This window comes from Podarcis pityusensis (genome assembly GCF_964106645.2).
Source record: "Podarcis pityusensis genome assembly, chromosome: 6".
Classification (NCBI taxonomy): domain Eukaryota; kingdom Metazoa; phylum Chordata; class Lepidosauria; order Squamata; family Lacertidae; genus Podarcis; species Podarcis pityusensis.
The window spans coordinates 6,250,113-6,276,806 of record NC_138030.1 but is presented as its reverse complement, the minus strand read 5'-3'; the positions used below and the strand labels follow the sequence as shown (position 1 = coordinate 6,276,806).

Here is a 26,694-nt window from a genome sequence, read left to right as displayed (position 1 = left end):
CGCTCCTCCTTCTGCTTCCTTCCCTAGTACCCAGAGCCAGAGTACGCGGGGAGACCCCTTCCAATGTCCCAGCATGAGACCTCTCCGACAGTACTGCGACGCGCCAGCAACCACCGACGCAACAACCCCTGCTGCTTCTGCTGGTGCTGCTGCTGCAGCTGCTCGTGGTATGTGGAACGGACTGGGGCGGCTTGGGGGGTTGGACGCTGCCTACCTGTGCCTGTGTCATAGGGCCTGGGCCGGTGGAGGCTGGTGCCCACTGGGGTTAAAGGTAAAGGGACCCCTGACCATTAGGTCCAGACGTGGGCGACTCTGGGGTTGCGGCGCTCATCTCGCTTTATTGGCTGAGGGAGCCGGCGTACAGCTTCTGGGTCATGTGGCCAGCATGACTAAGCCGCTTCTGGCGAACCAGAGCAACGCACAGAAATGCCGTTTACCTTCCCGCTGGAGCGGTACCTATTTATCTACTTGCACTTTGATGTGCTTTCGAACTGCTAGGTGGGCAGGAGCTGGGACTGAGCAGCGGGAGCTCACCCCGTTGCGGGGATTCGAACCGCCGACCTTCTGATCGGCAAGTCCTAGGCTCTGTGGTTTAACCCACAGCACCACCCGCATCCCGCATAACCATTGCGATTAGCAGGAGTCTAATCATAGGTGGTGACCGAACCAATGATGGGCAGGGTCAGCTAATTTTGGTTTGAAACTATGGAACAGGAAGCCGATAGGTTATTATGCCATTACGCCTTTTTTCGTTAAGGGAAAAGGCGAGGAAGATCGATAACAGTTTATGAAATAATTCATGGCACAGAGAAGGTGGATAGAGAAGTCCTTTTCTCCCTCATTCATTTATTTGACTTATTAGTCACTCGCCACCCAACAGATCTTACACTGAAGAACTTATACATAAATACATTCTAAAACACAACAGGGGGGGAAATAAACATTTAACATCCCATACAGCATATTTTTAAAAGCTTCTTCAAAGACTGCTTTTAACTGAACCCATCCTATTTTGTCAAGTCATGCAGTGACTTTCTGTTCCAGCAGTGACGCCCCACTGCTTTTAACAACCCAAACACGCAGCAAAAAAGCAAATAATATTTTTTTGCAGCCTTCAGAATGCATTCTTATATTATTGGAAATTATATTTTTCAAACATCCTGCCTAGCAAACCTGCTTGGATTCTTAGAACAGTGTCAATGCAGTCTAATGCAGAGTACTCTCGAAAAGCAAAATACGAAAGGTTAACTCCTCTAGAATGCTAGAACTCGGGGAGATCCATTGAAGCTGAACAAAGGTTCAGGAGAGAGGAAAGAAAGTTCTTCTTCATGAAGCGCACAGTTAAACTGTGGAACTCCCTGCCACTGCAGAAGGTGGTGATGGCCACCAAGCTGGATGGCTTTAAAAGAGGATTAGACAAATTCGTAGAGGGGAGGGATATTGATCACTGTGGTGGTGGCTCTGTTCTGCCTCCATGGTCTGACGCAGGAATGCTTTTGATAAGCAGCTGCTGGAAACCACAGGAGGGGAGAGGGCTCTTGCGTTCTAATCCTACTTCTGGGTTCCTCACAGGCATCTGACTGGCCACTGTGAGAACAGGTTGCTGGACTAGATGGGCCACTGGTCTCTTCTTATAGGCAAGTTTTGGAGGTTCCCTCTCCTCCTGCTGCCTGATGTTCAGCTGCCGCGTTTCGGAGGAGCCATGTGCTTAAGCTTTGTTTATAGCTGGTGGCTAATTGGAGGAGTATTTAACAAAGCAAGTGTAAACACCATCTTGAGCAGATGGTCTGGTATTTGTGCCTCACAGAGTGCGGAGGCCCTCGGAAGCTTCGGATGTTCAGTTTTGTTTGGGTTCGGATGCGTGTTTGTGTTTCGGATTTAGGATATTCTGCACGGCTGAATTTTCCCACAATCTGTTCTCAGAAATGCTGCTATTTCCCTAGTCTGCCACTGAGCCCTGTCTCCCATTTGTGTTGCGCTTGTTGTTCTCAGATTCACATGCAGTGCAAGGGCCACATTCCCCTCCGTGCAGTCTTCTGGGGGCCACACGCCAATAATGGGCAGGGCCAGAAGCAAAAGGGGGGGGTGAGCAAAGCGATGAATGTGAAATTTACCTTTCTGTAGCTGGCTACTTCCTACAGACATTTGCACACTTCTGTCCTCTGTTCCCAGGTGAGCAAGAGGTGTTGTCAGAGTTCAGGGGCACATTTCAGCCAGGTGGAAACGCTCGAGGAAGGGTGCAAAGCAGGGCTGGTGAAGTGTGTGGCCTGGGGAGAGGAGTGTGGCTTGCAGATAAGCCCAAAGGCCCAGTAGAAAAGCCTGGAGCATAGGCGTAGCTGGGGGCCGCTCCCCTCCGTAGATCAAGTAAATTAATAAAAATACCAATCAAGTCGCAGGTGGCTCAGTTCTGTCCCCCCCCCCACACACACAAAGGTCCTGCACCCCCTCAGCAAAAATCCTGGCTATACCCATGGCCTGGAGGACTGTATTTGGCCCCCATGTAGTGTGACGCAGCAGCAAAAAGAAGCTAATGCTATTCTAGGTTGCATCAACAGAAGTCTAGTGTCCAGATCAAGGGAAGTAATAGTCCCACTCTATTCTGCCTTGGTGTGACCTCACTTGGAATACTGTGTCCAGTTCTGGGCGCCACAATTTAAGAAGCCTATTGACAAGCTGGAATGCGTGCAGAGGTCAACTTAGATGATCAAGGGTCTAGAATAGGGTTACCAGACGTCCCCGGATTTGCAAATCTGTCCCCGGGAAATGTGTCAGCGGCAGTCTCAGCAGCCCGGAGCCAGCCTGGTAGCTCAGTTGGCTCTGGCTGGCTTCAGGAGCGGCTCGCTACCCGCTGCCACCGCCACTGCCAAAGGTGAACTGGGGACATCCAGCAAGACAGATCTGCTGCCCCCTTCTCCCTTTGTTTTGACAGATCGGGGGAGTCTCAGGAGTTGCGGGCGGGTGGCCGTTGCCCAGGAGGGCCGCAAAGCGCGCAGTTTCTCTGCCAGGCAAGGTGCAAAGCCCTTCTTTCGCACCCTGCGAAACATAAATGCGCAGAGGTCTTTAAAAACTGGGCAACAGCCGCCTGCCCACGACTCCCGAGCCTCCCCCGATCTGTCAAAACAAAGGGGGAAGGAGATCAAGGAAGGCTTGGGAGTCACAGGCGGGTGGCACGCCGTTGCCCAGTTTTTTAAAAACTGCGCATTTATGTTTCGCAGGGTGTAAAAGAAGGGCTTTGCACCTTTATCCAATATGCATGTGTGCTTGGGCCCAGGGTCTTTTGCCTCACCATCCCCACTACTGACTCCCTGTTGCTACTCAGCTTCCAAAAAAAAAAGTGTCCCCAAATTATTGAAAAAAATCTGGTAACCGTAGTCTAGAAACCAGAAAGAGTTGGGTATGTTTAGCCTGGAAAAGAGGAGACAGAGGAGATATGATATCCATCTTCAAATATCTCAACAGCTGTCACCGGGAACAAGCTTGCTTTCTCCTGCTCTCGAGAGTAGGATTTGAACCAGTGGCTTCAAGTTACAAGAAAGGAAATGCCGACGAAACGGCAGGAAAAACTCTCTGGCAGTAAGAGCTGTTTGACAGTGGAACGGTCTCCCACAAGAGGTTGTGGACTCTCCTTACTTGGAGGTTTTTAAGCAAAGGTTAGGTGTCCACAAGTCAGGGATGCTTTAGTTGAGATTCCTGCATTGCAGGGGGTTGGACTAGATGACCCTTGGGGTCCCTTCCAACTCCACAATTCTGTGATGTCTCCCATCTCAAAAATAAAGAGGCCCAAATGCTGCAACCTTTCCTCAGAGGGGAGTTGCTCTTTATGTGAGCTTTTAAAATTCAAATTGTTCCCTATTTTTAAACCCTTTTGATTAAATCAGATTCTGTCTGTGCTCACCAGTTCACAAATGTGAGGCCTACCAAGAATTTCCCCCTCTTCTCCCAGTGTGGACCCTTCCTTGGGAATTTGTCCCCGGGAATTTATTTATTTGATAAGACACTTCTTGTTGTTTTTTACCCTGCCCTTCTGACGCATATGGATTACTCAAGGCAGCTTGCATCACTTAAAATTGCAATCTTGCAATAAAACCGCAGCAGCAGCAGAATACAGCAGAGACAGGTACGGCAGATTAAAAACACATCTTCAAATCACAACGTTATTTACCTGTCAAGGCAAATGTCTGCCGGAATAGGGAAGTCTGTACTGTACTGTTGTTGGCATACTTCTGTCTCGGGAGACGATGGAGGAGTGCGCCTTTGCAGTTGAACTCAAACCGTTGGAGAGTTTCAGTGCCTACTGTGGCTGTAGAGACAGATACGGGAGAGACATGTTTTGTTGCAGCTGGGGCAGAAGAAGACACCTGGTTTTGCACCATGGCCTTTCTTCCCTCTGCGCTCCTCCCAGCGGTTTTTCCTCTTTGGTAACTGTGATGGATGCACAACCTGACTGTCTCCAGGCACTGCAGTAATCTGCAAGGGATTCCCACATGGTGGGGTTGGTGTTGCCAGCCATTTGCAGACAACTTTGTAACGCAGAGTTGGCCTGCCAACACACCTGGTGCTGGAAGCCAGCTCCCTGTAGAGCACATCCTTGGGGATCCTGCCGTCTTCCATTCTGTGGACTTGACCAAGTAACAGCATAGACGTCGCTAAGACAGAAGCGTGAACATGCTGGGATTGTGGAAGCAGCAAGAGAGGGAGCCGCCCAAACCCCATGGGGCAAAGTGTCTAATAACTTGAGTACCACCACAGAGAAAGCTGGACCATAAAGAAGGCTGATCGCCAAAGAATTGATGCTTTTGAATTGTGGTGCTGGAGGAGACTCTTGAGAGTCCCATGGACTGCAAGAAGATCAAACCTCTCCATTCTGAAGGAAATCAGCCCTGAGCGCTCACTGGAAGGACTCACTGGAAGCTGAGGCTCCAAGACTTTGGCCACCTCATGAGAAGAGAAGACTCCCTGGAAAAGACCCTGGTGTTGGGAAAGATGGAGGGCACAAGGAGAAGGGGACGACGAGGACGAGATGGCTGGACAGTGTTCTCAGCGCTACCAGCATGAGTTTGACCAAACTGCCGGAGGCCGTGGAAGACAGGAGGGCCTGGCGTGCTCCGGTCCATGGGGTCACGAAGAGTCGGACACGACTAAACAACAACAACACCACAGAGAAGACCCTGTCTCCAGCCACCACTGACCACACTCCCATTTTGAGTGGGATACAGAGAAAGACCTGTTCTTCACATCTTCGGCTAGGAACAGAGAACACTTCCTTACACAGAGTTAGACTGTTGGTCCACATAACTCAGTGCTTCCTGCACAGATTGGCAGCCACTCTCCACGGTTTCAGACTGGGAACACTCCAAGCCCTAACTGGAAATACTGGAAATGGAACTTGGGACCTTCTCAGCCATTGCTTCACCTCCAGGCTAAATTATTATTATTTTGATTGATAGATTGAGTTTATATACTGCCCTATACCCGGAGGTCTCAGGGCAGTTCACATAAAAAATAACAACATACAGTATATAATCAGAATAAAAACAACTCAATAGCATGCACACACCCCAGAAAAGAGCCACATTTTAAAAGGGTATAGGATGTAAAACAAATCAACCAAAGGTCTGGTTAAAAAGGAACTTTTTTTGCCTGGTGCCTAAAGGTGTATAATGAAGGTGCCAGGCAAACTTCCCTGGGGAGAGCATTCCACAGACAGGGAGCCACTGCAGAGAAGGCCCTGTTCACGTGTTGCCACTTTCCTGACCTATTGAGGAGGGGGCACACGAAGAAGAGCCTCAGAAGATGATCTCAGGGTCCGGGTAGGTACATTTGGAAAGAGGCAGTCCTTGAGGTATTGCGGTCCTGAGCCGTTTAAGGTTTATAGGTCAAAACCATCACTTTGAATTGGGCCCGGAAGCTGATTGGTAGCCACTGCAGTCAGACGAGGATCTGCCACTCTGTCTGCCTTTCCCCCAAGTCCCAGCAAGATAAGCCTGCGGTCACATTTGGACTCAGGGTGGCTTCCTTTGACAGTGGCATATCTTTGTGTTAATTCTTTTCCTGTATAGTTGATGCTCTCAGACCGCCAGGCAGAAGGGGGGTGAGAAAAAGATGAAATTTGCACACCGGAACTTCTCTTCCTGTGGGGCTTCGAGCGAAAGTTCTTTTTCTTTAAAAAAAAAAAGGAAGTTGAAGCAACTCGGGCCTACAGTCGCTTGCCTTGGGCACAGAGGAGGCTGCCAACATTGATCTTTTATGTTTGAATCAAGGATGCAAACTTTAATAGGCGAAATGTCTAGAGTGTGATAGATATAGATAGACAGATAGATAGATGATAGATAGATAGATAGATTATATATATATATATATATATATATATATATATATATATATATATATATAAAATGACTGACTAGAAAGATGCTCAGATTAATCAGGCAGCTGATGTTTTTGTGTGTTGTAAGTGGAATGTAAGTTGAGCTGCTAATGTGCATTAAAGGTAAAGGGACCCCTGACCATTAGGTCCAGTCATGGCCGACTCTGGGGTTGCGGCACTCATCTCGCTTTACTGGCCGTGGGAGCCGGCGTACAGCTTCCAGGTCATGTGGCCAGCATGACGCTTCTGGTGAACCAGAGCAGTGCAAGGAAACGCCGTTTACCTTCCCACTGGAGCGGTACCTATTTATCTACTTGCACTTTGACATGCTTTCGAACTGCCAGGTTGATAGGAGCAGGGACCGAGCAACAGGAGCTCACCCCATCACAGGGATTCGAACCGCCGACCTTCTGATCAGCAAGTCCTAGGCTCTGTGGTTTAACCCACAGCGCCACCCGCGTCCCAACTCAATGTGCATTAACACCCGGCCATTATGCACATTCACTGAGCCTCATAGAGAAGGTGCACAGAATCTGTCTGTGAAGAGGACATTATGTGCATTTCCTGGTCATTATGCACAATCCCCAATCCCAAATGCACAAGGCCTTGGGGAATGTGCATAATATCGGCTGCGTCTTGTTCATTGTCTGGGCAATATGCACATTCTCCAGTCACTATGCATAAACTCAAAAGAACACACTTTCCCCGCTCTATTTCTTGTTCAACCTGTGCTCCCTAGGCTGCTTCTAGCCCACTGCCTAATCTCACATGCCCCACAGCATATCCTCCCCGTGATCAGCCAAGCAGCAGGGGTTGGTTCAGATAATTTTTCATTAACTTCATATCCCATGCTTCTTCCAAGAGTCCCTTTTTCTGCAGTGCAACCCCACTCTCAGCTATCCCCTGGTCAACACAGAGAGAATCGTACTGAGACTTTTAACACTGGAGTTGAGCTTGAGGTGAGGCAGAAGAGAGCAGGGCTCATTTTGTAGGTAGAAGAGGGAATTTTGGTTTTCCTGCCCCTGCTTTTGAAAATCCTGCCTTGTACATAGCTGCCAAGGCTCGCAAACATCGCAGGGGAACAGCTGAGAGTAGGACTCGACAGCAGGAAAAGGGGCTCTTTCGGAAGAAGCTTGGGATATAAATATAATGAAAAATAGGAATCTGGACTGTTGGTCCACCCAGCTCAGTAGTGTCCACACGGACTGGCAGCTGCCCTCCAAGATTTCAGACACTTGTCTCATCCAACTAACAGAGTTACGGTTCATGCTTGTCTTCCTTTGGCTCTGGGCATCACCTCCAAGCCAACCTAGCGGTAAAAAGTTTCACTTCCTGGAGCAGCGTTTAAACTTATTATATTTGCTAGTGAAACCGTTGCCTGCTTTAACTTTGAGAGAACACTGACCTCTACTTGTCAGCTTTGGTAAAGACGGCTGCACATTTCCTTCCCTAAGTTTCCTATATATAAGCTCTTGAGTCTCAGTCTGCCTCTGATGTGGAGTTTATCCATTCTTTTGTCTCTCTGCTTCATTTTCAAAACACAGCAGCCCTGGCGTGAGCTGCATCTGTGCAGAAGGGTGCAAGGTGCTTAACCCTTCCCTCCCTCGTCATTTTTCAGCTCAAAACGGACCTCTCCTGGGTGCTTTTACACTTGTTGGGTGGGAAAGATAGGCGTGCTCTTGAGCAGGAAAGCTGTAGGAGTGGAAAGGGGTTAAGCAGCTTTTCCCAGTTGGGTTTGGGTTTTGGGGAGGAGGCAATCCATAGAATCGACTCTGATTAACATGTAGTTTGAACTTTACTCATAAGGTAGGGTGTGCCTTGTTACGGTGCCGTTTCTTTGGGGATATACGCTCGGTATTTATTACCCCTGCTATGCAAAAATCTCCAAATGAATCCAGACTTCAGTGTCTAAAATCCCTGGTAGAGGACGAGGATCCTGAGATCACGTTAAGCGTAGCCAAATTCTGTGTGATTGCCATAAAACTTAGGGAACAAGCTGTTCTATCATAATGATTACAGTTTTAAATGATAATGTTAGTGACTAAGTTTTAATTTATATATTTTTAACTGTTGCTGTATCTGTATTGTCCCTCTTATACCTAATTACAAATTCAAATGTATCCCTATCGTGTTTTATGACTTCCTTGGTATTGTATGTGGGCTGGAACTGGTCCGTGACCGAAATAATAAAATTCATTTATAAGGTAGGGTGGTGGGGAGCATGAGCATATGCTTGAAGCTTCTCCATAACTTCATTCTTGATGCTGTACACACCCTGCCCTATTTGCAATCTTTTCATTTTGATACTAGGAATGAAGATCGTGAGCGGGCGTGGAGGGCATCGCGAGACACCAAACTGGAGCCCATTCCAAACTGTGAAGCCTGGTGAGTTCACTCTTTGCCATGGTGGCAGCTCTTGTGCACTCAGAATTTTCACCATCAACCTGTCCATAGCAAGCCATGCTGAGGAAATGCCAGGACAACGGGCAGGGCCTTTTTGGTGGTGGCATCCTCACTGAAACAATTTACTCCCCAGATAGGCAAGTTCAACAGGTCTGTATTTTGGCTTGCTTGTTTTTCTGGAGATACGAAAGAACCATCGTTCCCTGGCAAACGTTTGGGGAGTTAACTTTAGTTTTCTGAGATTCCACCGAGGTCCTGTTGTTCTTTTCTGGTTTTTGTAGGGTTTTTAATGGCTGTGGCACTGTTTGCTGGTTTTTATGGATGCATTTTAGTGGCTGTTTTTAGTGACTGGTTTTTATCCGTTGTTAGGTTTCCTCCGGGCTCCTTTGGAGCCATGGGGAGCAGAGGTAAATCTCTACACGAAAGGTGCATGACCCAGCTAAAGTGATGAAGTGCCTTCCAAGTTTGATCACTTTCAGTGGGAGAGTTAAGTACACTGACATCATAGAACCGTAGAGTTGGAAGAGACCATGAGGGTCATCTAGTCCAACCCCCTTTGATGCAGGAATCTCCCTGCCCAACATGGGGCTTGGAACTCACGACCCTGAGTTTAAGAGTCTCATGCTCTTAACGACTGAGCTATCATGCATGGGCTGAAAGTGGGTTTTTGTTTCGTTTTTATTATTTTTAAAAATAGATTACAAACATAAAGTCCAAAACAAAGCAGAACAAGACAGAGCAAAACAAAAAAGAAAGATAAAAAAAGAAAAGAAAAAGAGTAATCACACCTACAAAGAAAACCATAGGTAAAGGGACCCCTGACCATTAGGTCCAGTCGTGGACGAGTCTGGGGTTGCAGCTCTCATCTCGCTTTATTGGCCGAGGGAGCCGGCGTACAGCTTCCAGGTCATGTGGCCAGCAGGACTAAGCCGCTTCTGGCGAACCAGAGCAGCGCACAGACATGCCGTTTACCTTCCTGCCGGAGCAGTACCTATCTATCTACATGCACTTTGATGTGCTTTCGAACTGCTAGGTTGGCAGGAGCAGGGACCGAGCAACGGGAGCTCACCCCGTCACGGGGATTCGAACCGCCAACCTTTTGATTGGCAAGTCCCAGGCTCTGTGGTTTAACCCACAGCGCCACCCGTGTCCCTCTAAGAAAACCATATCATCATAGTAATTGTTACATACATATACACATATTGACTTCCTTCCTTTGTTCTGTGACCTCATCGTTTTTAATCTTTCTGTATTGTTGTGTCTAGTGTAGATTACCTCTATCTTTGTACCTCTTGCACCATTTTTCAATTTCTTTAACCCTGCAAAGCTTCATTCATTACATACCAATATATTTACTCCAGAACAATGTTTTTTCATATGTTATTTAACACAATCCCATTCTTTTACTAATTTTTGGTCCGATTGTCCCCTTAAGAATGCTGTGAATCTTGCCATATATAGATTCACAAAATTTGATTTGCCATTCTTTTTACTGATGGGATTTCCCCCCAAAAGTGGGTTTTTTAAGTGCTTGACTTGGCCCTCTGGAAGCAAAGGAACATAGGAAGGTGCCTCACTCAGGCCCCCAATTTATCCATCTAGCTCAATATTGTCTACACATATTGGAAGCAACTATCCCATCCCTGCCTGGAGACCCCTGCATTCAAAGCTGATCCTGTACTGCTGAGCTACAGCCTTTCTCCAAATAAATTGGTATTAGCTTAGAACACAGCCTTCCCCAGTGTGGTGCTGGTTCCCCAGTGGTAACAGCTGGGACTGGTGTGAGCTGTACTTGCAAACATCAGGAGGGCTCTTATGTTAGGGAAGACAAACTTCTTTTTTATTACAGACTTTATTGAATCTTTTTAGGACAATTGCCAAGCTTCAAGCTAAAGCACAAATGCATGTACAGTGGTGCCTCGCAAGACGAATGCCTCGCAAGATGAAAAACTCGCAAGACGAAAGAGTTTTTTGTTTTTTGAGTTGCTTCGCAAGACAAATTTCCCTATGGGCTTGCTTCGCAAGACGAAAACGTCTTGCAAGTTTGTTTCCTTTTGGATTTTCAATGCATTCCTATGGGAAACCGTGCTTTGCAAGACGAAAAATTCGCAAGACAAAAAAACTCGCAGAACGAATTAATTTCGTCTTGCGAGGCACCACTGTATAGATGTTAAGTCTTGTGTGCAGACATATTTTTTTAATAATAATAATCAAGAGTGCTACATTCTATGTTTGTTTTTGTTTTTTTAAAAAAGCATGGTTCTAGTCCTTAATAAGATCAAAGGTGGGTGCGTGATGAAATCTCAGAAACCAAAAAGCAACGTTCGGAGTTGGGAGGGTGGGATAGGGCCAGAGTTCAGCTGGCCAGAGAGGGTGAGGTTTCTAGATCCTTTGTTCTTTCCATTTTAATTTTCAAGACTTTGTCTTGCAGTTAAAATAGCAATCCAGTAAGAAGTATGAAATACATAAAGAGAGAGAGGAAAGAAGCACAGGAGACATGGGTGGTGTGTGTGTGGAATATCTCTGCACCTTTTGCACATTAAAAAGCCATAAATGGATCTTCAGAAAGTCAGTGACCATGTGTGAGCTTGCCGAAACTCAGGGCCTAGTGCAGTCCTGCAAGCTTGTTTTTCAGAACTGTAGTTAAAGCGTAGGAAGCTACCTTAACACTGAGTTAGACCCCTGGTCCATTTTGCCAAGGGTTTCCCAAACTTGGGTCTCCAGCTGTTGTTGGACTACAACTCCCATCATCCCTAGCTAGCAGGGCCAGTTGTCAGGGATGATAGGAGTTGTAGTCCAAAAACAGCTGGAGACCCATGTTTGGGAAACCCTGATGATATAATAATAATAATAATAATAATAATAATAATATATAACCCGCCCATCTGGCTGAGTTTCCCCAGCCACTCTGGGCGGCTCCCAATTGAGTATTAAAAACGATACAGCATTAAATATTAAAAACTTCCCTAAACAGGGCTGCCTTCAGATGTCTTATAAAGATAGGATAGCTGCTTATTTCCTTCACATCTGAAGGGAGGGTGTTCCACAGGGTGGGCGCCACTACCGAGAAGGCCCTCTGTCTGATTCCCCATAACCTCACTTCTCGCAATGAGAGGACCGCCAGAAGGCCCTTGGAGCTGGACCTCATTGTCCAGGCTGAACAATGGGGGTGGAGACGCTCCTTCAGGTATACTGGGCCGAGGCCGTTTAGGGCTTTAAAGGTCAGCACCAACACTTTGAATTGTGCTCGGAAACGTACTGGGAGGCAATGCAGATCTTTCAGGACCGGTGTTATGTGGTCCCGGCGGCCACTCCCAGTCACCAGTCTAGCTGCCACATTCTGGATTAGTTGTAGTTTCCGGGTCACCTTCAAAGGTAGCCCCATGTAGAGCGCATTGCAGTAGTCCAAGCAAGAGATAACCAGAGCATGCACCACTCTGGCGAGACAGTCTGCGGGCAGGGAGGGTCTCAGCCTTCGTGCCAGATGGTGCTGGTAAACAGCTGCCCTGGACACAGATTTGACCTGCGCCTCCATGGACAGCTGTGAGTCCAAAATGACTCCCAGGCTGCGCACCTGGTCCTTCAGGGGCACAGTTACCCCATTTAGGACCAGGGAATCCCCCAGACCCGCCCGCCCCCTGTCCCCCAAAAACAGTACTTCTGTCTTGTCAGGATTCAACCTCAATCTGTTAGCCGCCATCCATATGGCTCAGTGCTGTCTGTACTGACTGGCAGTGGCTCTCTGGGATTTGGGGCAGGGCTCCTGCCAGCAGTACCTGGGGATGCTGAGGATTGAATATGAGGCCTTCTGCGTGCAAAGCAGAAACTTCACCACTATAGCCCAACTTTTTTTCCAAGGAGCTCAAGGTGACGTACATAGTTCTTGTTGGCATGCTGCTAAGGAAATGGGGGCAATTGGCAGGCAATTGGCAGGCCCTCAGCTGGCTCCAGCCCACCGGCCGGTGTGCCAGTCAAACTCCAGTCCTTGATACAGCATGAATCTGCGACCTGAGCTTCAGAAGCTAGGGCACGCTACTCAGCAGATTAAACACTGCGCAAAAAGAAGAGGCAGGAGAGGCTGTGTGAGCCTATTTACAAGCAGTTTATTCAGCGTACATCAGGACGAAAGGAAACATGTCTGATCTCCTTCGTGTCCAAAGCAAGACAGCTAAAGCAAAAGCTATACACAAACGGAAGTTCCCAGCAAGCTGTGCTGGAGTGTAAACAGGCATGTGACACACAACAATCATGCCTGGTCCTTAAGGTGGAACAGAATAACCCAACAGTTCTCTCCCCAACCCATTATATCCCCTCAACAACCCTGTGAGGTAGGCTAGGCTGGGAGTGAGTGAGTGAGTGACTGGCCCAAGAACACCCAGCAAGCTTCATGGCCGAGTGGGGAACTGAACCCTGGCCTCCCAGGCCCTAGTCGAGCGCTTTAACCACTGCTCCACACTGCCTGTCAGCAGTCTCAGAAAGGGTAAAGGGGACTCCTGACCATTAGGTCCAGTCGTGGCCAACTCTGGGGGTGCAGCGCTCATCTCGCTTTATTGGCCAAGGGAGCCGGCGTACAGCTTCCGGGTCATGTGGCCAGCATGACTAAGCCGCTTCTGGCGAACCAGAGCAGTGCACGGAAACGCCATTTACCTTCCCGCCGGAGAGGTACCTATTTATCTACTTGCACTTTGACGTGCTTATGAACTGCTAGGTTGGCAGGAGCTGGGACTGAGCAATGGGAGCTCACCCCATCGCGGGGATTCGAACCGCCAACCTTCTGATCGGCAAGCCCTAGGCTCTGTGGTTTAACCCACAGCGCCACCCGCTGTCTCAGTACCTGGCTCCATATTGTAGGCCAGGGTTCCAGGCAGGGGCCTTTCCTACCTACCTGGAGATGATAGAGTTTCAGCCTGGGACCTGCTGCATGCAAAACTGAATCTCTCCCCCTGAGCAAGCACACTGGGGGAGACTCTTGAGAGCAGGCCGAGGGGACTGAAATAACTCCTTTTCTCCCCCATCTTGTTCCCTGCGGCTCCTCCTGCGCTGCCTTTGCCTCTGCCTGGCGGGAGGGCTGCCCCTTCAGCGCCAAGCCGACGACTGAGGAAGTCAAGGGCTGGTCCCAGTCTTTTGACAAGTTGATGAAGAACCCAGCCGGCAGGAACGTGTTCCGGGAATTCTTACGGACTGAGTACAGCGAGGAGAACATGCTCTTCTGGCTGGCTTGCGAGGAACTCAAAAGCGAGTGCAACAAGCACGCCATCGACGAGAAGGCTCGGATGATCTACGAAGATTACATCTCCATCCTTTCGCCCAAGGAGGTACCTGTCCGTTTGCAGCTAGAATTGTAGACTTGGAAGGGGTCCCGTCCCAAGGGTGAGCTAGTCCCACCCCCTACAGTGCAGGAATCTCTGCTAGATCATACATGACAGATAGCTACCCAACCTATGCTTAAAAACTGTTATTTGATAATGTACTTTATTATCCCAGCTCCTTCCCTCCCTCCCTCCCCCTGGCTGATGTGTCCATTTCCCCTGTAATCCCCAGTAGGGCTGGACGATGTATCGATACTTCATCCAAAATCGGTTTGAAGTCCACATCGTGATAACAGTTTCATAATATTTGACATGGCAATATTTCGCGAATCATGTGTGTGTGCTGTGTAAAAAACCGTGATATGGGGAGAAACGGCCATCCCTTTTCTCATGATTCCTGCCGCCCCTGTTGCTGTGCAATACAAAATAACAGTCGTAACAATTTGTTAAAGATAAGTAAAAATGTGTCGCTTACAGACCCCTAAGTAGAAGCGGTTTCCGGGACATTACCCTGTTTGCTTCCTTATTGCAGACATTGTGAAAAATCAGTACAGTCATACCTCGGGTTAAAGTCGCTTCAGGTTGAGCGTTTTCAGGTTGCTCTCTGCGACAACCCGGAAGTAACGGAATGGGTTACTTCCAGGTTTCACCACTCAGGTATGCGCAGATGCTCAAAATGACGTCACGCGCATGTGCAGAAGCGCCGAATCGTGACCCGCAGATGTGGGTTGTGTTCTACTCAGGATGCAAACAGGGCTCCGGAACGGATCCCGTTCACATCCAGAATCATAGAATAGAATCATAGAGTTGGAAGAGACCCCAAGGGCCATCGAGTCCAACCCCCTGCCAAGCAGGAAACACCATCAGAGCACTCCTGACATATGGTTGTCAAGTCTCTGCTTAAAGACCTCCAAAGAAGGAGACTCCACCACACTCCTTGGCAGCAAATTCCACTGTCGAACAGCTCTTACTGTCAGAAAGTTCTTCCTAATGTTTAGGTGGAATCTTCTTTCTTGTAGTTTGGATCCATTGCTCCGTGTCCGCTTCTCTGGAGCAGCAGAAAACAACCTTTCTCCCTCCTCTATGTGACATCCTTTTATATATTTGAACATGGCTATCATATCACCCCTTAACCTCCTCTTCTCCAGGCTAAACATGCCCAGCTCTCTTAGCCGTTCCTCATAAGGCATCGTTAGGTAGCACTGTATATCGCAATGTTTAGCTGGTGAAAACCAGACATCGCTCAGCCCTTCTCCCCAGCAGATTCGCTTTCCATCTTTCCCCTAAAAGGTGTGTTGCTTCTCTCACCCACCTGTCCCTCAGGTCAGCCTGGACTCCCGCGTCCGCGAAGGCATCAACCGCAAGATGCAGGAGCCGTCCTCGCACACCTTCGACGATGCACAGCTACAGATCTACACACTCATGCATAGAGACTCCTATCCCCGTTTTCTGAACTCGGCCGTATACAAAGCACTGCTCCAGAGCGTCTCTCGGTCATCTTCGGAGTCCTAAGCCCCTTCCACCACCTTCATCACTGGGGAGGATGGGGAGAGAAGCAAAATACGAAGTGACGGTTCTCCTTTCATACGGCAGGTGTTAACTTTGGGGTTTTTTAAAATATATATATATATGGACCTCCCACTTGGTCTTACAGAACCAAGGGACCTGAAATGGCATTCTGGGCCAAATCCTGTAAAACCGCCTCAGTTCTGAACAGCTGCTGGTCCAACTTACTAGGAAGTTCACTCTGTGCAGACCTGCCCCGTCTTCTTCTGCCAGAAAGGTGACACCTGCCATCACGTGAACCTCAAAACTCAGGCCTCTGCTTTTACTACTGAATCCGTGTTGGCAAGCTAGCTGACCACGCAGAAGAACTAAAAGTACGGAAGGAATTGGCCAACTGGTGCAGGGAGGGGTGGGCGTTGGGAGGGGGCAAGAGAATCGTGGGCAACATGGCGAAAGAAAAGAAAAAGGCCGAAATCCACATCTTCTGAATATTGTTCTTCCTGTCTTTTTTCTGTTTTGTTCGGTTTTCCCTGTTTTTTTTAAAAAAAAGAGCTGTTTCCGTGGCAGATCTCAAATGGTTCTGGTGGAAGCTTCAGTCAGACCGATATGGGTGTAGCATAAGAATATTCTGAATTGCACAGGTGTAGGTGGTGGTTTTTGGCCAGAGAAGAGTCCCGTGCAACTCAAAGGCTTTCTCTATTCCCCCAAGTTGCATTTATTCCAGCTGGGGCAGACCTCGGGAAGGCTTCTGTCATCTCAGTGATGTGGGAAAACCGAGCAGAGCTTGACCTCAGAGCTCTTGGAGGGGGGATAGGTAGGGTTGTTGAGGAGTTCCACTGAAAGCCGACCTCCCTGGTGCAAATCATGGTTTTGCTATTTCCAGAAGCAACCCGGAAGTAAACTCCCAAATTTCCTGAGATCCCAGAAGTGTACAGGAGGCTTCCATGTATTAGCAGCACAGGGGAATTCATAGTGTGATTACATGTTCGTCCTACAAAGATTCAGGACGCTTTTGGTAGTGGAGTTGCTGGTTGGAGCCCATCAGTTTCTGGGAGGTGTGAGGCTCTGGAACTGAGACCTGGTTTTCAAAAGATAAAGGAAATGTTTGACAGGTGGAAAACTGGGGTTCCATCTTATTCTTTTGGGAGCAGACTTGGATGAAGAAGGAAACTTTTCCACTGGGCCACAGCACTCCGTGGCATAGCAGTCGTGCCAAGATGAGGCCTTGAGCCTCTGAAGGCTGTTGCTTTCATGTGAGCTTCCTAGAAGCATCTGGTTAAGCATGGAGGAAGCAGAAAGCTAGAACAGATGGACCATTGGTTTCATCCAGCTGGTCTGTCCTCACTGTACATGCTAGAGCAGAATGGAGTAGCTCAGTCGTGCCTGTTGGAGGAAGACAGAGCATCTCCTCTCTCCAGCAATTCAACAGCAGAAGTAGGCAGAGTGAGTGAGATAGGACTATGGGATATGGGATGGGGTGGCCCGTCTCAGAGGCTGGGTTGCTTAGCAACAACCTATAAGGAAGCCTAAGGGTCAAGGGTGTCACACACACCTCTCAGATAGGGCTGTGGTTCCTTTTAATCAGAATTGCAGAGTTTGAAGGGACCCTGAGGACCATCTAGTCCAACCCGCTGCAATGCAAGAACCTCAACTAAAGCAACTAGGGCAGGTGGCCATCCAACCACTGCTTAAAGACTCCCAGAAGGAGTCCATTCCACTGTTGAACAGCTGTTGCCATCAGAAAGTTCTTCCTCCTCTTTAGTCAGAATCTCCTTGTAACTTGAAGCCGTTGGTTCGGGTCCTGTCCTCTTAGGAGCAGGAGAAAACCAGCTTTCTCCATCTTCCATGCGGCAGCTCATTAGATATATGAAGATGGCCATCATATCTCCTCTCGGTCTCCTCTTGAGGAGAGAGGCGTCCCACCAGATTTGGTTTCTCCCATCCTACCGTTGCAGTAACAGGAGAAGCTGTATACACAAAAAGGGAGAGACGCTTCCTTGGTAGAAACTCCTTGCATGGCCCTTCTTGTTCTGTTCATGCAGTGTTTCCAAAAGTGAAACCCTCACCTGAACTATGCCAGGTCCTAGTGGGCATCTGCCTGGGGCAATGCCAATTTGTGGACTCTTCCTCACATTAGATGTGCAGCTGGTTTTGTGTCTTCTTCCATCAAAGATGGGACACCCTCCTTTTGTTCTTCTTTTTCCCCCCCTTCCATGATCTCAAAAGCTTATATTGTTTGATGCTAGGTGCCACAATTGGAGCTTATGTCACGAACTGCAGCCTGTTTGCCACGGCCTCTTCCAAAAGATGGGCGTGGGTGCCTGTCGAAATCATGCTTTCATCAAGCCACAATATGCAATGATGTTGAGGCCTCTGTGTCGCAGCCACCCCACACCGATGTTGGAGAGCCAGTAAGATTTGAGTTCCTTCTCAACTGCCTTTTGTTTGCAGTTCTCTCGTTTCTGCCTGGTAACACCTGCACTTCGTGAAACTGGCCTTGGGGAGTCTTAAAAGGAGCAATTGGGTTTCCCTTTTCCCTCTTTCCACACAACACTCAGAGGGCACACGTTCACATCATGGCAGGCTTCACACACACAACAAACCCTTTTTTGACCTGTGGAACTCTCTTCCACCAGAAGTAATAAAGGCCAATTGTGTCAATTGAGGATTATTATTTTTTTACAGGTGCGAGAAATATGAGAATTGCAGCAAGTGACCTCAAGTAATTACAACAGTGTGAATAGGCTGAGTGTCTTTAATTCTGGAAAGGAAATGGCACTTTGCGAGAGAGTACTGGACAGATCAGTTCTGACTCTTTCATTGATATAGATGTAGTGACAACAAAATGTTTCTCTTGAGTGCCAGTTTCTACATACTGGTGTGTTCATGGAATGCAGAGGTTTGCAGAAATGCAAAAAAGAATTCTTTTTTTTTTAGGAAAAGAAATGAGGGACAACTCCAAAACAGCTCAAGGAGGGCTGAATATGCTCGATTGGACTGGAATGCTGTCTGTTGTAGCATGGGGAACTGAAAACAGAGTGAATGCAATTGAATATCCAGGAAGGAAGCATGGCTGGGTAGCTGGAACACTTAAGACGGAAGGATTCCATACTGCAACATTTAATGCATATATTTTTGGCAGATTCCTCTTGCACAGCATAATTACGAGGTGCTTTGTCTTCTACTCACAACAACCCTGTGATGTAGATCATTCTTATTCCCATTTCATAAATTGAAAACTCAAAACAAGGCGGCAAGTGCCTCATCAGCGCCCAACTCTCTTAATGGGCGGCGACAGTCAAGGTGCTTCTGTGAGTCTTGTCCCTTTGGGTTAAGGAATATGGCTAGTGTTTGTGCTGTGCATTGAGTGGGAAAGCCAAGAGGCAAACTTGTGTCACAGTAACTATACAGGAAAATAAAATTCCCCTGTGGGTGATGTTGGTTCAATATCTAGAGAATTTACTTTGGCAGGCATCTGCCAGATCCATGCAAAAAGATTTTATGGCCTACCTGCCACACTGATTTTGGAGAACAGGCAACAAATTTGGGGTTATGTTGCATGTTCTGGGGTGGCTGTACGTTATGCTGCTTTGAACATGGAGGTGGTGATTATCTGAGTGCTCCACCAAGGAACGAAGACACAACCACACACACACTTTGCTTCTTAATGCTGTGTTGTGGTTCCCTAAAAGCAGCAGAAATGTATCTGAGTTCCAGCACTTTTCTGACCAAAGCTTTTCCTGCAAACGTGGATCAGGTACGAGGTCTGTGGATATAAAGGATCTGGTTCGTGTATGAGAGAGAGAAATGTTTGGGGGAATGGTCAAGAGATCACCCTGCTAATTGTTCTTACTGGACAGATTTTGGGATGGACAGATCAAAAGCTGGAGGAGAAAGGGTTACGTGGCCTCTCCCCACCCAACCTTCCTATTGGGCCATTTTCAATTTAAAAAGAAGCATAGCACTCTAATGTAGTATCCAATGTATCCAGTGCTCAGGATGGAGAGCAGGTTTGCCACAGGAAGTCTCCCTATGTGGTTTCTCCAATATTAATGATGGGTGTTATTCACTGGGGTGAATGGGCACTTTTCATAAAACAATCAGTCAGTGGTATTCAGGCAGGACATAGTCTACAATCTGCAATGTTTTACAACAAGTTCCAACTCCCCTTTCTTCTTGGACTCCCAAAATGTAAAGTTACTACAGTGGTACCTTGGGTTGAGTGCTTAATTCGTTCCGGAGGTCCGTACTTAACCTGAAACTGTTCTTAACCTGAAGCACCACTTTAGCTGATGAGGTCTGCTGCTGCTGCCACACCGCCAGAGCACAATTTCTGCTCTCAACCTGAAGCAAAGTTCTTAACCTGAAGCACTATTTCTGGGTTAGCGGAGTCTGTAACCTGAAGCGTATGTAACCTGAGGTACCACTGTATATGAAACGCAATGAAATCTTCAGTTCTTAGTGAGGGTGGACACTTTCACATTTAGTATGTTGTTTAACAACTTTTCATAAGCCTACCCTGACTTTTAAAGGTAAAGGGACCCCTGACCATTAGGTCCAGTCGTGACCTACTTGGGTTGCGGCGTTCATCTCGCTTTATTGGCCGAGGGAGCCGGCGTACAGCTTCCGGGTCATGTGGCCAGTATGACGAAGCCGTTTCTGGCAAACCAGAGCAGCGCACGGAAACACCGTTTACCTTCCCGCCAGAGTGGTACCTATTTATCTACTTGCACTTGGACGTGCTTTCGAACTGCTAGGTTGGCAGGAGCAGGGACCGAGCAACGGGAGCTCACCCCATCGCGGGGATTCGAACTGCTGACCTTCTGATCAGCAAGTCCTAGGCTCTGTGGTTTTAACCCACAGCGCCACCCGCATCCCACCCTGACTTTTAGAGGAAAACAAAACTGTAGAATTCTTAATTTGAAGATTCGCAGTATAAGAAATGTTGCTCACCTGAGAGCCGTCCTTCCCCCACCCCATAGTATTTGACACCAGAAGTCTGGATTGCCTGACACTGATAAGACGAATCTGATTTATGAGAGCAAGTATCAAAAGACCCTAGGCCACACTCAAAGGAGTGGTAAATGCAATGCAAATGACTGTGAAAGAACAGACAGAGGAAGTCTAAGTACCGTTTTAAATGTACCTTCTCAGACACAAGCATTTTGGGAACTTCAGTGTTCACTCAAGTATCGGGTGAATGGGAAGAGAGTCCTGCCTGGGGCATGGACAAAATATTGTCCCCAACCTTTTGGAATCAAATGTGCTTCCTACACAGCTCCGTAGGACCGTGGCGCAAAAGGCAGATAAAAACTTGGAGATGCATCACAACAATTGGGGCAAATGGCTTCAAAAAGGAACAAGCCTGCGTTGCATGATAGATATTTTCAAGTTAGCTGAGTGGGATAAGTGCATTTTCTCAAGGTGAGAGAGAGAGGCTAAATTTGAAGAGCTTTGGAAGCCTCTGCCTGAGCTGAAACTGCAAGAAGTTTAAGGGAAGCTGCAAGGATTTTAATTTTTTTAACCTTAAGCAAAGCTTCCACATGCACTTTTGCACATCTCTGCCACTCTGGGGAAGGACCCATACAAATTATTCCAGCTGTGATCTGGGCAAAGTTAGGTAATCTATGCATATAACTGAGCCCTGTCAGTTCTGACTGGGCGCTTAACGTCTTCCTCCTGGGATATTCATTTGGGTTTAAGAGACATTTATAGATGGCCTTCATGCCAAAGGATCCCCAGGTGAACATACAAGATGAAACAGTCTGCAGTGGTACCTTGGTTCTCAAACTTAATCCGTTCCAGAAGCCCATTCCAAAACCAAGGTGCGCTTTCCCATAGAAAGTAATGCAAAACGGATTAATCCATTCCAGACTTTTAAAAACAACCCCTAAAACAGCAATTTAACATGAATTTTACTATCTAACCAGACCATTGATCCATAAAATGAAAGCAATAATGTACAGTACTGTAAAACAAATAAGACAGTATTATAGATGATAAAAACTATCATCCGCACAGTCATGAGAACAACAGAAAAAAGCCTTAAAAATGCAAAATAGCAAAAACAAAAGCGCCAAACTTAATCCATTCCGGAAGTCAGTTTTTCCAAAATGTTCAAAAACCAAGGCGCAGCTTCTGATTGGTGCAAGCACCCCGGAAACTAGCCGACAGCCACATTGGACGTTCAGCTTCCGAAAAACGTTTAAAAACCGGAACACACACTTCCAAGTTTTTGGCATTTGGGAACCAAGGCGTTTGAAAACCAAGGTACAACTGTACTTAAAACATCACATTGAGCAGGTAAAGTGGTTCAAGCACCCAAATATTCATGCCCATTCACAGACCTTCAAATGCACATGTGAAAATCTCTCCAAGTTGCCAGTGAGCCTCTTTTGTGGAGTTTCACCAACGGGAGGGTCTGCTACAGAAAATTGTATGCTATTGTATGACACAGACCTGGCTGCAACATCAGGTGCAGCCACCAATGGAAGCAAAGCAACAAGGCGCAGCCTGGCAAGTAATGGAGAGTAGCTCCCAGTGAGTTCTTTGGTCCCGACTCCCAAGTTGTTAAAAGGCAGTACCTTGTAGCAAATGTCAGATCTGGCAGATAACTACAACTGAGAGAGCCTTTTTCTCTTACAGGAAACTGGGCTTCCAATTTAATTATTGTTTAGTCGTGTCCACAGGACGCAGGTGGTGCTGTGGGTTAAACCACAGAGCCTAGGACTTGCCGATCAGAAGGTCGGCGGTTCGAATCCCCGTGACGGGGTGAGCTCCCGTTGCTCAGTCCCTGCTCCTGCCAACCTAGCAGTTCGAAAGCACGTCAAAGTGCAAGTAGATAAATAGGTACCGCTCTGGCGGGAAGGTAAACGGCGTTTCCATGTGCTGCTCTGGTTTGCCAGAAGCGGCTTTGTCATGCTGGCCACATGACCTGGAAGCTGCACGCCAGCTCCCTTGGCCAATAAAGCGAGATGAGCGCCGCAACCCCATAGTTGGTCATGACTGGACCTAATGGTCAGGGGTCCCTTTACCTAGTCGTGTCCAACTCTTTGTGACCCCATGGACCAGAGCACGCCAGGCACTCCTGTCTTCCACTGCCTCCTGCAGTTTGGTCAAACTCATGTTGGTAGCTTTGAGAACACTCTCCAACTTAATACCCTCCAACATTTCTCCAATGTGGCACAAAGGGTGGGAGAATATGATTAAAAGGTACATGTAATCTTTGGGACGTGGGGGAAGTTTATCAAATGCATGGTAGACAAAGCAGATTGACGATTCTGTCCAGAGCACTAGAACTCTGGTTATCCCAATGGATTTTACTGGGAGTGGATTCAAGACAGACCAAAGTACTGCTCACAAAGCAATATGGAATTTATGTAGATTTATCACCAGGGTTCTAGTCCAACCCCTGAAATACTGGGATCTTTAATCCAATGTGGGGCTCAAACCCACAACCCTGAGATTAAGTCTCGTGCTCTACCAACTAAGCTGTCCTAGCAGATCACTGCCCCTGTCTTAGATAAATCTGTTTGGTTTTTATAAAGAAAATGCATGGAGGACAGCTAAGCTACTTAGCCATGCTGATGAAGTGGAATCTCCACATTTCAGGCAGCATCAACCCCAACACCAGTTTGTGGGTCATGTTGGTTTGTGAATTTCCTAGAAGCACCTTGGCTGGCAACTCCTGAAAACTGGTTGCTTGGCTATGCATGGAGCCTTGGTTTCTAGTCTCATTGAAATATACTCGGAGTCGAGAGTGGATTTCATGCTCTTTATTCAGCTCATAGTGGTGAGGAGGAATGAAAGTTCCCCCAAAATATCTGCTTTATATACATTATTTACACAATGGGCTGCACGTGATTGGCTAATTCCGGGATTCTCCTGTAGGCCAATCAGGCTGTGGATTCACTTCCACCTGGAGCTGGATTGGGTGGCTCCTGTGGACCAATCAGACGGCTGCATTGTTCTAGGACCCATCAGACTGCTGCATTTCGGATCCTATTCAACTCAGTACATAACAACCATGTTCTCTTGTGCAACTTCCAATTGCTGTCATGTATCTGCAAGGGGATTTTCTGCACAGTGTGCCCATGATTCAATGCATAGAGAATCCTGTTTGGGGGGCAGGGAGTAGGACTATGACCTTCAGATTCACCTGTCTCTTTTTATGCTTCAGCTTGCCATGAAGATGAGAGCAGGAGAGCTGCGGCCCATTTAAATGATTCCTTTATATCTGCATTTTAAAACTGCAGCACCGTTTCCCTAAAATTAATGATCAGGAAATGCTATTTTGCAGTGGATCTTATATTGCACTCATCCTTACTCTATGGATGCCATGGAAACAGCAGCGAGTACCAAGCTGAATGCTCAACCGTTGTTTCTCCATATCAAGCAACTCCAGCAGGAATAGAAGTACGCTGGGGGAAGGAGAGGAAAATATGTTTATTTTTGCAAAACATAAAAGGCGGAGCTTGGAAGCGGATTGGCAGGCTTGCTGCAATATTTGCCATATTTAGTCTGTTCTCCAACTGGCAAAGGTACAAAACAGCTATGGAATCCCCACACACACCAGAGGCTTGACGTGGCAGGCTGCCTTTTCAGATCATGTCAAATCCTTTCTGTATATCTGACCCATCCCTCTACCAAAAAACCTTCATTTTTTTTTATTTTTTAAAGAAGTCTCTCCCACCCGAACCAATTACGGCAGTGAGTTCCTGGTGTCTTTAAATGAAGGTGTTTTAGAAGGAAAGGACAACAATGAACATTTATTTTATTTTATTTAAATGGCCCTTGTGGTTCCACTGCTTGGAAAGGAAGAATGAATGTTCACATCCATGGATATTCCAAGATCCTCCTGTGCCGGCAGGCTAGAGAGATGCTACGAAACCAATTCAAAGAAGCAAAGGCACCTGGCTGTTGTACGTGGCTTTCCCTTTTGCCTGCTGGATGGCTATTTTATTTTTTAAAAACACAAAACAAAAACAAAGGCAACCAATGGGGTTTCGCTCTCACCTCTGCCCTCTTTAGAAGGAAATCCTGCTGGACCTAAATCTACAAATTATGCATAGTCATTTGGCCCTGTGGCACTGATTTCGAAAGAGGGACTTTGATGTTATAATAATAATAATTTATTATTTATACCCTTCCAAACTGGCTGGGTTTTCCCAGCCACTCTGGGCGGCTTTCAACAGAATATTAAAATACAATAGTCTTATTAAACATTAAAAGCTTCCCTAAACAGGGCTGCCTTCAGATGTCTTCTAAAAGTCAGATACTTGTTTATTTCCTTGATATCTGGTGGGAGGGCATCCCACAGGGCGGGCGCCACCACCGTGAAGGCCCTCTGCCTGGTTTCCTGTAACCTCACTTCTCGCAGGGAGGGAACTGCTAGAAGACCCTTGACACTGGACCTCAGTGTCCGGGCAGAACGATGGGGGTGTAGATGCTCCTTCAGATATACTGGACTCAGGCCGTTTAGGGCTTTAAAGGTCAGCACCAACACTTTGAATTGTGCTCAGAAACGTCCTGGGAGCCAGTGTAGGTCTTTCAAGACCAGTGTTATGTAGTCTCGGCGGCTGCTCCCAGTCCCCAGTCTAGCTGCCGCATTCTGGATTAGCTGTAGTTTCCGGGTTTTAGAATTGTTACCTGGGCGCAGTGCATGAAGAGCCTCATCTTTCTGTTAGGAATTTTTATTACAGTGGTACCTCTGGATGCGAACAGGATCCATTCCGGAGCCCCGTTCGCATCCTGAAGCGAACGCAACCCGCGTCATTTTGAGTGTCTGTGCATGCGCGAGCAGCAAAACCCGGAAGTAATGTGTTCCGTTACTTCCGGGTCGCCGCAGAGCGTGACCTGAAAACGCTCAACCTGAAGCATATTTAACCCGAGGTATGACTGTACTTTGTTCCTTCGCAACTGTACATGGAACATACAAAAAAAGCAGGTGGGGGAGAGCAGGCACAGATGCAGCGAAGGGCAGGAGATGCAAGCCAATATGCCTTTGCCAAAAGCTGTGTGGTCTCCCTGCACTTCACTGCATTCTCTTGCTCACAGGCGCTGCCCTACCCTTAGCTACACTGGCTGCCTGGGAGTGATGGTGCAAAGTCCCGATTCAAAAGCCTTTCCTAGGATTGAAGTGGGTGCTAAAAGCCCAAGCCAGCCATGGCCTTCCCCCCTCCTTCCACCCGCTTGAAATGCCTTGAGCGCAAAACCTTCTCCTTGCCAGGGACCCACTGGGCCTTTCCCCCAGTGGCCATTGCGTGCCCAACCTCACGTACGCCAGCAGATTCTTCTTTTCTTAACCCACCTGCGTTTGCATCTGCTGGCCAGGTCGTCCGCTCCATTCTGTAGCGAGCTTGCTCTCCTTTCTGACATGCACCCAGTGGGCCGGCACACACCCCCTCAGACACCCCCATAAGAGCCCAACTGGGAGATGGGCCCCACCTCTCCCCAGATCTTCCTGTGTGGGTGGCCGGCAGAGGGCAGGAGGGTCTCTGATGCTCAGAAGCCAGCAACGTTGCTACCCGCTAAGGAAGGCGAGGGAATCTCGAGGCAGAGTTCTCAGCACCCCTGGCAAATGTCAATTCCCAGATTTCTTTGCAAAGAGGAGCCATGACTATTATAAAATGTGTAGTGGAGATAAACCCTAAGGTCCGATGCACGGCATCAAACGGACAACCAGGAAGTTGGAGAGCGAAGCATGAGAACAAAGCCTGACCTTTACCCCCTTTCCAGTGCCAAGCGCTTCCTAATGGAGGTAGTCCTCATGAGGTTCTTATTCAGTGTGCTTTGTTGCTCTGAATCCATCCCCCTCACACACCTTTCCTTTGCAACACCTCTTCTGAGGCGTCTTGCCGTACAGCCTGGTTCTGGGAGAAGATCTGCTTTGAAACTGGTTTCATTTTCACCCCCCCACCCAAAAGGAACTCCTTATGGGTTGTGGTCTGGCAAGCGTGCGGAGGTGTCTCGACCAAGAATTGCCCATAGAATTTTATTCCATAGACATAAGTTTCGGTTGCAGTGGCTGCTAATTTGGCTTCCCTTCTCCTGCCTCTGTGCTAACAGAGTGAGGCGGATGTTCGTTTCAGCTTTCGAGAAAGGGGACAA

The 26,694-nt window shown here is 47.6% G+C and overlaps 1 protein-coding gene across 3 annotated transcripts in view; it reads left to right on the top strand.

Annotated features, from left to right (window-relative positions):
- The window catches only part of RGS19 (regulator of G protein signaling 19), a 60,927-nt gene extending 42,681 nt beyond the window's left edge, over nt 1-18,246 (top strand). For all 3 annotated transcript variants that reach the window (XM_081011628.1, XM_081011627.1, XM_081011629.1), the window contains exons 3-6: nt 28-167; nt 8,678-8,752; nt 13,851-14,085; nt 15,403-18,246. In XM_081011628.1, coding sequence (XP_080867754.1) covers nt 28-167; nt 8,678-8,752; nt 13,851-14,085; nt 15,403-15,591 — 639 coding nt within the window. In that variant the 3' untranslated portion in view covers nt 15,592-18,246. The remainder of the gene's footprint in view (nt 1-27; nt 168-8,677; nt 8,753-13,850; nt 14,086-15,402) is intronic.
- The last annotated feature ends 8,448 nt before the right edge of the window (nt 18,247-26,694 follow it).